Source organism: Phocoena phocoena, chromosome 1, assembly GCF_963924675.1.
Source record: "Phocoena phocoena chromosome 1, mPhoPho1.1, whole genome shotgun sequence".
Classification (NCBI taxonomy): Eukaryota; Metazoa; Chordata; class Mammalia; order Artiodactyla; family Phocoenidae; genus Phocoena; species Phocoena phocoena.
In genome coordinates, this window is record NC_089219.1 from 164,436,277 (window position 1) to 164,448,632 (window position 12,356).

Genomic DNA, 12,356 nt, shown 5'->3' on the forward strand with positions numbered 1-12,356 from the left:
CAGTAACACTTCAGCTCTTACCCCCATCTTATTTTTTTCTTCCCTTTAACCTTGGCTTCTTTTGGTGCTTCTTGGTTTTGTTTAGAGTTCGATTTGTATCCTTAACATCTCAGTTTGAAGATTTCTTTTCATCTTCATTAGAAAACTAATCAACCAGTTTTTGTATTTTTGGCCTTTCTTGGCTACTTTGATACGTTCATTTAGAGGTGTCTTTGTTTCTGTGGTTATAGGGAAATTGAAGTGACTAGACATTTGCTTGCTGACTAAGTGGTTTATATATATCTTGAATAATTAAGCATTAGTCAGAGCTATTCAGTTAACTCGGTACTTCAGTAATTTGGAATGTCTCCGGCATCCCACTGTAGAGCAATGAGGAAGAAAAAGGTGGAGGAGAAAGTTGGGACATTTTATTTAACTCTCCTGGTTTTAGATTTCCTGTGTATCTTTTTTGAGGCATGGAATAACCTGATTTACAAAATAGGGGTTCAACTATTGCTTTAGCTTCTATGATCCCAGCGGAACTTCTTGAAGAGACATTATTTCTTGAACCTTGGGGAAACATCGTGTATGTCCAAAAACATTAATTTTTGAACTGGAAAATACTGTTCTGTATTAATTTACAGATTTGTTTATTGAGTTGTTATTTACAGTTAGTAAATTTGTTTCTTGGATTGTATGCTGTAAGAGGCACTTTGCCTTAGCTTGTTTCTTTCTATAGGGTTATGTAAATTTTGTCCCTTAACAAGTATTTTTGTTGTGAGCGTTGAAGAGATTTCAACTGCTGTGCTGACAAAGGCTCTTTAATCAAGCTTTTAAAAATAATTCAAGCTTTAGTCATTGCCTCGTTTTTACTCCCAGAACTAATTTACTAAAAAAAATTCGGTGCGGCATAAAACTTTAGACAGCGCCACTGGGTTTATTTCAGTGTTTGTGCTGTACAGGTATCGTTACAAGTTTTCGTAAGATTTAGCTAATGGAAAATTACAAGCGTCTATAACCCCACTGTTCGGGGTGGGTTTATTGTCCGGTGCTGTGACCTCTTTAGGTGTCATCAGGTCACACAAGTCTAGTAAAGCACATACGTATACTGTTGAGAGATCAAGTCACACAACAAGTCTAGTAAAGCACATACATACACTGTTGAGAGATGGGCCAGAAGTGTGGGTAAGCAGGGAGGGCAGGAAAGCGACTGTTTCCCAGGGTGTTGGGGAAGGATCCACATGATTTACTGTTTAAAATCTTGAAGGCTAAAATTGGTGGAATGAGCAGTGCTTTCGTTAAAAGATGGGGTTGGATGAGCTACTTGGCATCTCCATTAACAGCTGCTTAAGCAAGCATCAAGATAAGTCTTCTATATGAAGACTGAGTCATTTTAATTCGGTTAATAGTCAGCATGGAGTTACTATACCTGTTCTGTAGTTCACTTTTGGTACTTCATTTTTAAAAAATAACATATGGTATAAAATAAAGTAAAATTCCAATCAGTCTTTTTTGCCCAGTATTATTTTGGAATATATTTGAAAGATGAAACTATTGCTTAATATAGAATTAAGATCATCTCTACATTTTATTTATTCATGTATCTCAGTTTCACTTGGTGACAGATAATTGAGATGAAGCTGAGATTTAAAGATTCTATCATGGAATTGGTCTTCTTTTCTTCAATATTTATTTGTGAAGCTTAGAATTTAACATCTAGAAGAATCCTTAGAAATCATCTTATTTTACTTCTTCATTTTTAAGTGAAGAAATTTGAAACATAAGATGTTATCTTGCCTGAGTGGAGAGTCAGGGACTGACTGTCTCAGTCACTGGGCTGTCCATTGATAGCTAGTGACCACTCCATATCTCAAGGGGCAGAAGAGCCTAGCAGAACTTGTTATATAGACCTTGAAGCAAGCCTGATGATAAAAGTAATTTTGCCAGTAAAGAGAGGTAATCACAAACAGTTCACCAATATTATAAACATATGTATACAGTTAAATAATGATTAATTTATATTTGTAGTTATATTCAATTTAATGCGTTTATTAGATCCTCAGATTTAGAAGAAAATGTTTCTTCTATCTAAGTGCTCTTTGTGGATCCTGATCTCTTTCTGGTCCCTCATTACAGTTCATTTTTTGGTCTATCTTCCCCATCAGACTCTACCCATAAGAGCAGGAAGCCTCTGTCTTGTTCATTGTTTCTGTTTCTAGCACCCAGTAAAGCACTAATTGTTGACCAACTGCTCGGTTAGCTAACTCTGGTTTATATGGCTATGTGGGAAGCTTAGCATATTTTAAGTCTCTTAAAAGTTTGCTTTTCTTCCCCCCCACCCCAGTGAACAGAGTATCTGTCAGGCAAGAGCTGCTGTGATGGTTTACGATGATGCCAATAAAAAGTGGGTGCCAGCTGGTGGTTCAACCGGGTTCAGCAGAGTTCATATATATCATCATACAGGCAACAACACATTCAGAGTGGTGGGCAGGAAGATTCAGGACCATCAGGTAAGGGTCTATTAAATTCTTAACGTTATCTAGTATTACACAAGGACTTGATACATTCAGTAAAATAAAGAAGTACTTTAAAATTATAGACAAAAGAGTTTCTATGGGACAAAGGATATAGGTTTGCCTTCCCACCCTCTCCACCTTTTATAAAGCCTGAATTTAGATGAGGATTTAGAACTAATTGTTCAAGAATATAAATCTGAGTTTTTCAGTTATGAATATTCTTTAGATGCTTTGGCCTTCAAACTAGCTAGGTTTTGGAATCCAAAGTAAATTGAAGACAAACTAAAATGTGAAATACACTTAAGTAGCAGAGTGTGTTTAAGGAATTCATTTCCCACCAAAGGTATGGGGTTTGGGATTATAGTAAAGAGTTCAAAATGTAAGTAGTTTCATAAAATATTGTTAAATTCATATACGATAGAAAAATTGTAGGTATTAAGGTTGACGGAATAGTTAGGCTTTTGTAATTCATGTCTGCCATGACAACTAAGCTTTTACTGATTCCCTGCTCTGGATTTCTTAGAAAGGAGACTGGATTATCTGATTACTCGAGTTCTTGAGCCTTAACAGATCAGGAGCAGTAGATAGAGGAAAATACAAATAGGGTCTTGCTAGCATTAAGTACATGCTAATAGCAGTGAGAACTTTTATAAAGAACAGATTTACAGAATACTTTTTTTTGGTTCTGGTAAGATGGTAAAATCAACCAACGTTAAACATATGCAGGGGAAATGTAACACATCTCCAGCTGAGTTCTTACAAGGTAGGTCCCTGCATTTCCACTAGGAGACAGGGTGGTGTAGTGTGGGGTGGCCAGATGCTGCAGCAGCCCTGTGTTTTGGGATGGAGATTATGAACTGGTAGAATCCAGGGACTTAGATTTTGTGGCCTGTGAGAGGCTGGGCTTTGAAACCAGTATCTCTGCCTAAAGCTGAGCCTCTTCAAGGGGCTGCACACCATAAAAAGAGGACTTAGAAAAATCTTCCGAATCAGCACAGGTAGGCAAAGGAGTTTGTTTCTGTCTGAGCTGGTTTAGGAGCTCCTCTGAAAAATGGGAACCTCCAACTTCACTTACACAGCTCCAGTCGAGAAACTAACCAGTACTGGTTGCAGGCCAGTGAAGCTCCTAGGGCACCTGGCAAAAACAAATGCATTGCTCCCCTGGAGAGGAACTTCTAAAGACCTGAATCAGTTTGCCGAAAGGCAGGTCACTGAATTTAGCAAGTGTAACTATTAGTACTAACTGTCCCAGCCTGCCCTCTGTCCTCTCAGGCTCCCTTCTCTTTCCTGTGCCCTCGCCCCCTACCCTGTTCTTTCTCCTCCCTAGCCTCCCTCCTTTTGCTCTCTGTGCCTGTTGCTCAGCCCTTCTCTGGTCTCCAGTCTCTGTACTAAGAACCCTCTCTCCCTGGGGGGTATCCAGGTCGTTCTGAGTACTTTCTCTCCCCTTTGTCTTTCCTCCAGCAAAGTGTCCCAGCGGTGAGTTAGGCCAGAGACAAATTGAATACTTCCTAAGATGCTACTATAGAGAAAAACTGGAAACTGGACGACTAGAACTTTGTAGAAATTATCGAACATTTTAAACACAACATTCCGAACTAGTAGCTGTAAAATAAATTTTTGGTAAATTCAGTGAATTGGTCATTTGATAACACTGATGACCAAACCTAAAAGTATCTAAATATTGGCAAAAAATAAAATGAATATTTAAAAATAATTGGATCAAATCATTATTTGTAAACTTGAAATGAATATAATGTTATATGTCAGTTATACCTCAACTGAAAAAAAAATTAGAAATCTGTGTAAGTCAGGAAATTTCCATATGAAATACTGAAATTTTTATTCATAAGGGAAGTAAACTATCCTATGACTTCCAGTTTTGACAAATGGAGAGTTTCTTAAAATACTGGCAGTTTAAAAACGCACTTCTAAATAAATTGTGACCCTAAGATGGAATCATTATGAAGGTTAGAAAATGTTTAAAAATTAAGAAAAACCAACCTGGATCTGAATGACAAGATATTACATATAGAAACCTGTGGGATGTCTAAGTTGTCCGTAGATGGACCACCCACCCCCTGTCCCCCCGTTTATTCTCATATCTGCGAATCTGTTTCTGTTTTGTCATGTTTGTTTGTTTTGTTTTTTAGATGCCTCATGTAAGTGAAATCGTAGCGTATTTGTCTTTCTTTGTCTGACTTTTTCAGCATGGTACCCTCTAGGTAGATGGACAAATCTTAATGGCATATAATAAGCAAACCCCAAAAAGCAGAAGGAAATACTAAAAATAAAAGAAAAAGTAACTAATAAATAGAAATTATTAACACAAAAACTGCTTCCCTGAATAAATTGGCAGAATCAAACAAAAAAATTAAGTTATAAATAAACAATATTAGGGTTGGAAAGAGATGTCACTATAGTTATAGTAAGGAAATAAATTATAATATTATGAACAGCTTTATACTAATAAATGGGCCATTTTGTAGAAAAATATAATTTACCACACCTGGCAGAAAAGTATAGCAATATAATAGACCTCAATCATAAAATGTATCAGTAGTTAATAATCTACCCACAAAATTAAAAAAAAAAAGGAGGGCATCCAGAGCATTTATAAACAAAATCTAAAAACCTTCAAGCTATTACCTGTTTTATGCAAACAGTTCTAAAGAAGAGTGTTTTATGAGGCTAGTATAATTTTGATGTCTGAGACATAGAAGAGCCATTTGAGAGAGGAAACGTATAAGCATGTTTCACTTAAGAACATTGATATAGATATAAGAGTCCTCAATAAGATATTAGCTGACCAAATGCAACAATGTATATGGGGGAAAAAAAAGACCACCAACTTGACCAAATAGGATTTATCTCTTTATCTCAGTAATGTAAGGATAGTTTAACATTAGATAACCTATTAATTTGCTAGGAGAAAACCTGTAAGAAACAAGAGTCTCAGAAAAAGCATTGATAAAATTAAAATCCATACATAATAATTCTCAGCGTGTTTGGCATAAAAATGAGTTTTCTTAAGCTGATAAGGATGAATAATCCAATCATATAGCAAACATCTTACAAGATAGTTCAATGTTGGAAGGATTTCCATTAAACTCAGGAATAAGTTTGAGGATTTCAGCTTTAATCATCTTCATTTAGTATTGCAGAAGAGGTAACCTAGTAATATGAAGATGAAGAAATAGAAGCAATAAGGATTGAAAAGGAAGAAACAGAACTGACCTTATTCGCTGATGATATAATTGTCTACGTAAAAAATTCCCAAGAGTATCTGCAGATAAAATATTAGAACTAATAAGATTGTTCAGCAAGATTGCTGGATATAACATCAGTATATAAAAATCAGTAGCATTTGAGCTTCCCTGGTGGCGCAGTGGTTGAGAGTCTGCCTGCCAATGCAGGGGACACGGGTTCGAGCCCTGGTATGGGAAGATCCCACATGCCGCAGAGCTACTGGACCTGTGAGCCACAACTACTGAGCCTGTGCGTCTGGAGCCTGTGCTCTGCAACAAGAGAGGCCACGATAGTGAGAGGCCAGCGCACCGTGATGAAGAGTGGCCCCTGCTTGCTGCAACTAGAGAAAGCCCTCGCGCAGAAACGAAGACCCAACACAGCCAAAAATAAATAATAAAAATAAATAAGTTAATAATAAAAAAAAATCAGTAGCATTTTTCTAGAACTAACGATAAGCAAATTGAAAATATAATTTTATACAGATACTGCTTAAAGTAACAAAAATGATAAAGTACCTAAGAATAAATCTAATAAATAATTGGTTTCTTTTCATTCCAGAGTACCTTTTTTCATTTCTTAATGGTTATCAGTCTGTTCTTAGTAGAAACATATTAGTATAATTCATTAAGCAACATCTAAACTTTCTGTACTAAGAGCCATTAAAAACAATGACCCACCATTTATTTGTAAAATTGAGTATGTACAAATTATATACATGTATATGAAAAGCTACCATTTTTCTCCTTAATACTTGAGTGCTTATTATGTTCTAGGCATTGTAGTTAGGTTTTATATAGATAATAATTCCTGACCTTGAAGAGCAATGAAGTAAAGAAATGGGATATTATGCATATAAGGAAAACAGTACAGTTAGTTGTTTCATTTATGACAAATCATTGTACAGTGAGGGCATAAAAGAATGATCACTTTGTTGAGAAGATGGGGAAGAGGGTTGTGGATGACTTCATAGACAAGATAAGCTATTGAGCCACGTCAGAAGGAAGTATAGATGTTTACGTGCACGGTTTAATCTGTTATGATCAGGCTAAAAATGGATGGTGTGCGTAGGATGGAAATCACTAGTCTAGATGCAAGCTCATTGGGTTTGAAGTATTAGGATTATGAAGAAGTCCAAACTTGATAACATCCTTAGTGGACATCCAATAAACAGTTATTATTAAATGAAGGTATATGCATCCCCCTTGACTTGGAAAGCTTTTTGAGATTATACAGCTTTTTTTTTTTTGCGGTATCAGGCCTCTTACCGTTGTGGCCTCTCCCGTTGCGGAGCACAGGCTCCGGATGCGCAGGCTCAGCGGCCATGGCTCACGGGTCTAGCCGCTCCGCAGCATGTGGGATCTTTCCAGACCGGGGCACGAACCCGTGTCCCCTGCATTGGCAGGCGGACTCCCAACCACTGCACCACCAGGGAAGCCCCGAGATTATACAGCTTTGTCAATCCTTGAAAGTTAGAATCGAGTGAAATAATTTGTTCACATTTAAAAATTTCTATATTGGAAAAAGTGATCTAATGATTTAGATAATTCTCTTTTGATTCCAGTAATATTTTCCTCAACTTTTTCTAATATTCCGTCACTGAACAAGTTGAAAAAGTGAACATAACTATCTTTTTTTGCCTGCCCTTTTAATCTATTTGCCAAGCAGGGATATATATAGATTTGCCTTAAAATTTGGTTTATAATTTTCTGGTAATGTTAAATTCTAGCTTTGGGTTTCTAGTAGCTAAGGATTTGTGACCTCCCCACCCCCCTAGCCCAATATGTGTAGAAATCATATGGTAAGAGGCGATCCTATCTTTTTAATTGTAGTAAAAATAACAAAAGTTACCATTTTAACCATTTTTAATGCACAGTTCAGTGACATTAAATACATTCATATTGTTGTGCTGTACCCATCACTGCTATTCATCTCCAGAACTTTTTCATCCTCCCAAACTGAAACTCTGAACCCTTTAAACAATAATTTTCCATTTCCCTCTACCCATAACCCCTGGCAACCTCCATTCCCCATTCTATTTTTATGAATTTTACTATTCTAGGCATTTCAAATAATTGGAATCATACAATATTTGACCTTTTATATCTGACTTATTTCACTTAGCGTAACATATTTAAATGATTATATTTTAAAAATTATTGTCAAGTTTGGGTATTGGTGGATGAGGTAATTTAGATAGAGCCTCTCTCTGTGAACCAAAACAGTTGGACAGAATATTTAAAAGAAAAAAGTCTATTTGGACAGCTTACATGGCAGTGAAGAATTATGGGTCCATGACCTAAAAGCAGAAAGAACCAGACAGGTGAGCCCAGCTTGGGACGTATGTTTACCTGGAAGCACATATCAGTTTTGAAAGAGGGGACTGAGTAGCTGAACAGAGCTTTTGGAAGATCCCTGGGACTAGTAGAACAAAAATTATAAGTTAGGGCCTGCTAATGAGGGGAGGGTTGTCTTGGTAATCCCTCAGGCCATGATTTGGGACCCAGAAGCCCCATACCCTGGGGAAGAAGTTTGACTCATAAGTAGACTGGCATTTACAGGAACTGATACTCAGCCTCTAATGACATTTTAATCACTTTTGGATTAAGGTAATTTGAGATTGTTAGTTTCCCTAGCTGCTTGTCAGAAACAAATGTAAATCTTTTGTTAGTTTCCCTAGCTGCTTGTCAGAAACAAATGTAAATCTTCCCTGGAAAAATAGAACATCATTGTAGGCCTCAAAATTTCCATATAGTTGTCCATAGACAATGTCTGGCATTCAGTCAAAATAACCAGAATGCTACGAGACAAGAGGAACAGTAATAGAACAGACCCACTGGGAATCCAGTTAATGGGCTTACCAGAAATTGACTTTAAAATAACTGTGCTTAGGGCTTCCCTGGTGGTGCAGTGGTTGAGAGTCCGCCTGCCGATGCAGGGGACATGGGTTCATGCCCCGGTCCGGGAGGATCCCACATGCCGCAGAGTGGCTGGGCCTGCGCCTCTGGAGCCTGTGCTCCGCAACACTGAGAGGCCCCCGTACCGCAAAAAAAATACAAAATAAAATAACTGTGCTTAATATATTCAAGGAAATAAAAGATAAGATTGAGAATTTCAGTAGAGAACCGGAAACTTTTTTGAAAAAAGAGCCAAATGGAAATGTTGGAATTGAAAAATAACTGCTATTAACAACTCAGTGATGGGTTCTACAACAAATTAGAAGCCACTAAAAAGATTAGTAAACGGGAATATAAATCAGAAGGAACTATTCAGTCTGAAGCTGTGATGTTCTGAGAGAGAAAAATATGGACATGTGAAAAAGCTTAAGAGACATAGGAAATACAGTAAAAAATATAAGGTATACACATATGTTATTGGAGTCCCAGAGGAGAGGGGAGAATGGGGCAGGAGCAGTAATTGAAGACATAATAGTGAACAAGAATTTTCAGAAGTGATGAAAGGACATCAACTTAGAAATGCTGTAAATCTTAAATGGGATAAATACAAAGAAAACCACATATAAACCCATCATATTAAAATCACTGTAAACTAAATTCAAGGTGAAACTCTTTAGAGCAGTCAGTGAAAAAAGGACAACTTTAAAGAAGCAACAATAAACTGTCAGCTCACTTCTCGGTAGAAACAACAAAAACTTAAGAAGAGACAGATTGCAAAGAACTAAAAGAAAATACGTGGCCACTTAAAGTTCCAAACCTGATACAAATAGTCTTCAAAAATCAAGGTGAGGGCTTCCCTGGTGGCGCAGTGGTTGAGAGTCTGCCTGCCGATGCAGGGGACACGGGTTCGTGCCCTGGTCCGGGAAGATCCCACATGCCGCGGAGCGGCTGGGCCCGTGAGCCATGGACGCTGAGCCTGCGCGTCCAGAGCCTGTGCTCTGCAACGGAGAGGCCACAACAGTGAGAGGCCTGTGTACCGAGGGAAAAAAAAAAAAATCAAGGTGAAACAAAGGTATTTTCTTACAAGCCAAAATGGAGATAATTCATCACCAGGAAATCTGCTTTGAATGAAATTCTAAGGGGTGTTCTTCAAGATCAGAAATGGTCCGAACAGAAGCTTGGAGAGGGCAGAAGGAATAAAGAGCAATAGAAAATGTAACTATTGGGTAAATCTTAAATGATCATCAACTGTATAAGACTACTAATAATGTTTTATGGGGTTTAAAATACCAATGGAATTAAAACACCTGATAAAACTAGTGTACGACTCCTAGGATGGGCATTGGAAGAAAGGGAATGTTATTGGAGATCAAGTATTGTAAGTCCTTGTATTGTTGAGGTAAAGATAAAAATACTAGTTTTTATTTGTCTTTGACAAGTTTAAGGTACCTGTTGTAATCTCTAGGGCAACCACTAAAACAACAGTGAAAACATGTATAACTAGCAAGCTAATAGAGGGGACAATAATAACTCTAAAAGTATGGTAGATTTAGACCCAAATTTATATATAATTTACATTAAATGTAAATGGACTGAACACTACAATTAAAAGCAGAGACTGGCAGATTGGATAAGTAACACAAAATTGATAGTATAAAATGATAGCTGCACACAAGGGACTGAGAACAGCCAAAGCAATATTGAGGAGGAGAACAAAGTAGGAGGACATACTCTAGTGGCTATCAAGACTTACTATAAAACTACAATAATTAAGGCACTGATGTTGGATCTAAGATAGGCATATTGGCTAGTAGAACAAAATAGAGCCATTTAGTCACTTCATTTATGAAAAAGGTAAACCTGCAGCAAATTAATAGATAGTGCTGCATCAACTGGACAGCCATATTGAAACAAAAAGGAAACTTGAACCTTATATCATACTATAGGCATAAATCAATTCCAGTTGTATTGGAGATGTAAATATGGAAGTTAATACAATAAAGCTTCTATAAAATAATATGGGGATAATCTTTTCATGACTTGGGATTGAGAAACATTTCTTAAACAGGTTACAAAAAAGCATTAACTATAAAGAAAAAAGATTGTGAATTTGGACTGAATAAAAGTTAAGAACTCCTGTTCATCAAAAGACACATTCAGAGAGTGAAAAGGCAAGTCACAAAATGGAAGAAGTATTTGTAACACATAACTGATGATCCCAACAGTGAGATCATCTAGAATATGTAAAGGACTCGTACAAATCAATAAAGAAAAAGACGGACAACTCAGTAGGAAAATGGGCAAGAGATTTAGTTTAAGCAGGTATTCATAAAAGAAGATCTCTAGATAGCCATTAAAACATGAAAAGGTGCTAAATCTCAGTATTAATCGGGGAAATGCTAACTAGAACCACAACGATATAGTATTCATACCCAGCAGAATTGCTGAAGTAAAGACTTGACTATACCAGTTACAATGTTGTACTGTATGTGCAGGTGTGCAAGCTTTTGTATACTGCTGGGGGAGTGAAAATTGATAGGACCGAATTGGAAAGCTACTTTGAGTTTTCTACTAAAGTTGAACATACATGTATGGCTTGTAACAGTTCCACTCCTGGGTATGTGCCCAACAGAAATGTGTGCTCATTTGGTGGACATTTGGTAGGATGTTTATAACATTGTTATTTTTAGTAACACCAAGCTGGAAATAATCCAGATGTTCATTAATGGGAAAATGGGTGAATAAACATGATTTGTACAATGGGATACCATAGAGCAATGAAAAAGAATAAACCACAAGTACATGCAACAAATAGATACCTCTCATAAATAATTTTGAGAGAAAGATGGCAGATAAATTACAATATGTATTGTGTAAGTCCATTTATATAAAATCCCCAAACCTACAAAACTGACCTTTGATGTTAGAGGTAGGACTAATACCTTTTGGGAGGCTGGAGGAGTTGAGGAGGAGGTTTTTGATGTTAATGTCCTATTTCTTGGTTAGGGTTTTGGCTACATGGGAGCAATCACTGAGATACATGCTTATGTTTTATACACTTTCTGAATTATACCTCAGTAAACATGTTCAAATATATTTAATGAGGGATATAGATTTTCTTTCGTTTTGCTGATTTACTCTTTTAAGGCCAAACCGTTGTAACTATCAGACAGCCTAACGTCCATCAGACTGTTATTTCTGCAGACTAATTTTACTTTAGATAATTGTTTTAACCCTTTTTTGCCAAGGTGTGTCAGGAGCAGGTTTGAATGAATATGTCCAATCAGGCTTTGTTGACGTTGTTGATTTTGCCAATTATTAGCTTGACTATAAAAAGAATTACTGTCTTTTAGGTCGTGATAAATTGTGCCATTCCTAAAGGGTTGAAGTACAATCAAGCTACACAGACCTTCCACCAATGGCGGGATGCTAGACAGGTGTATGGTCTTAACTTTGGCAGCAAAGAAGATGCCAATGTCTTCGCAAGTGCCATGATGCATGCCTTAGAAGTGTTGAATTCACAGGAAACAGGTAGGGTGTCCTCTGGTTACTTGTTTTCTTGAACTGAAGTGTCATGTATATATTAAACCAAATCTTTTCTGACCAACTTTTAAACCATGTATGTATTTGAAGTGATTCTTGAATTTCTCTTGTTTTCTACAAAAATGTGAACTTTTGGTTGTTGATGATAAACGTGTACTATAAAAGGATAATCTTATGA

General features: G+C 36.9%; 1 protein-coding gene across 1 annotated transcript in view; it reads left to right on the forward strand.

Moving 5' to 3' along the window:
* The first annotated feature begins 1,147 nt into the window (after positions 1 to 1,147).
* The window catches only part of ENAH (ENAH actin regulator), a 74,593-nt gene continuing 63,384 nt past the window's right edge, over positions 1,148 to 12,356 (forward strand). Inside the window, exons 1-3 of the mRNA XM_065871768.1 lie at positions 1,148 to 1,164; positions 2,324 to 2,489; positions 11,989 to 12,166. Coding sequence (XP_065727840.1) covers positions 1,148 to 1,164; positions 2,324 to 2,489; positions 11,989 to 12,166 — 361 coding nt within the window. The remainder of the gene's footprint in view (positions 1,165 to 2,323; positions 2,490 to 11,988; positions 12,167 to 12,356) is intronic.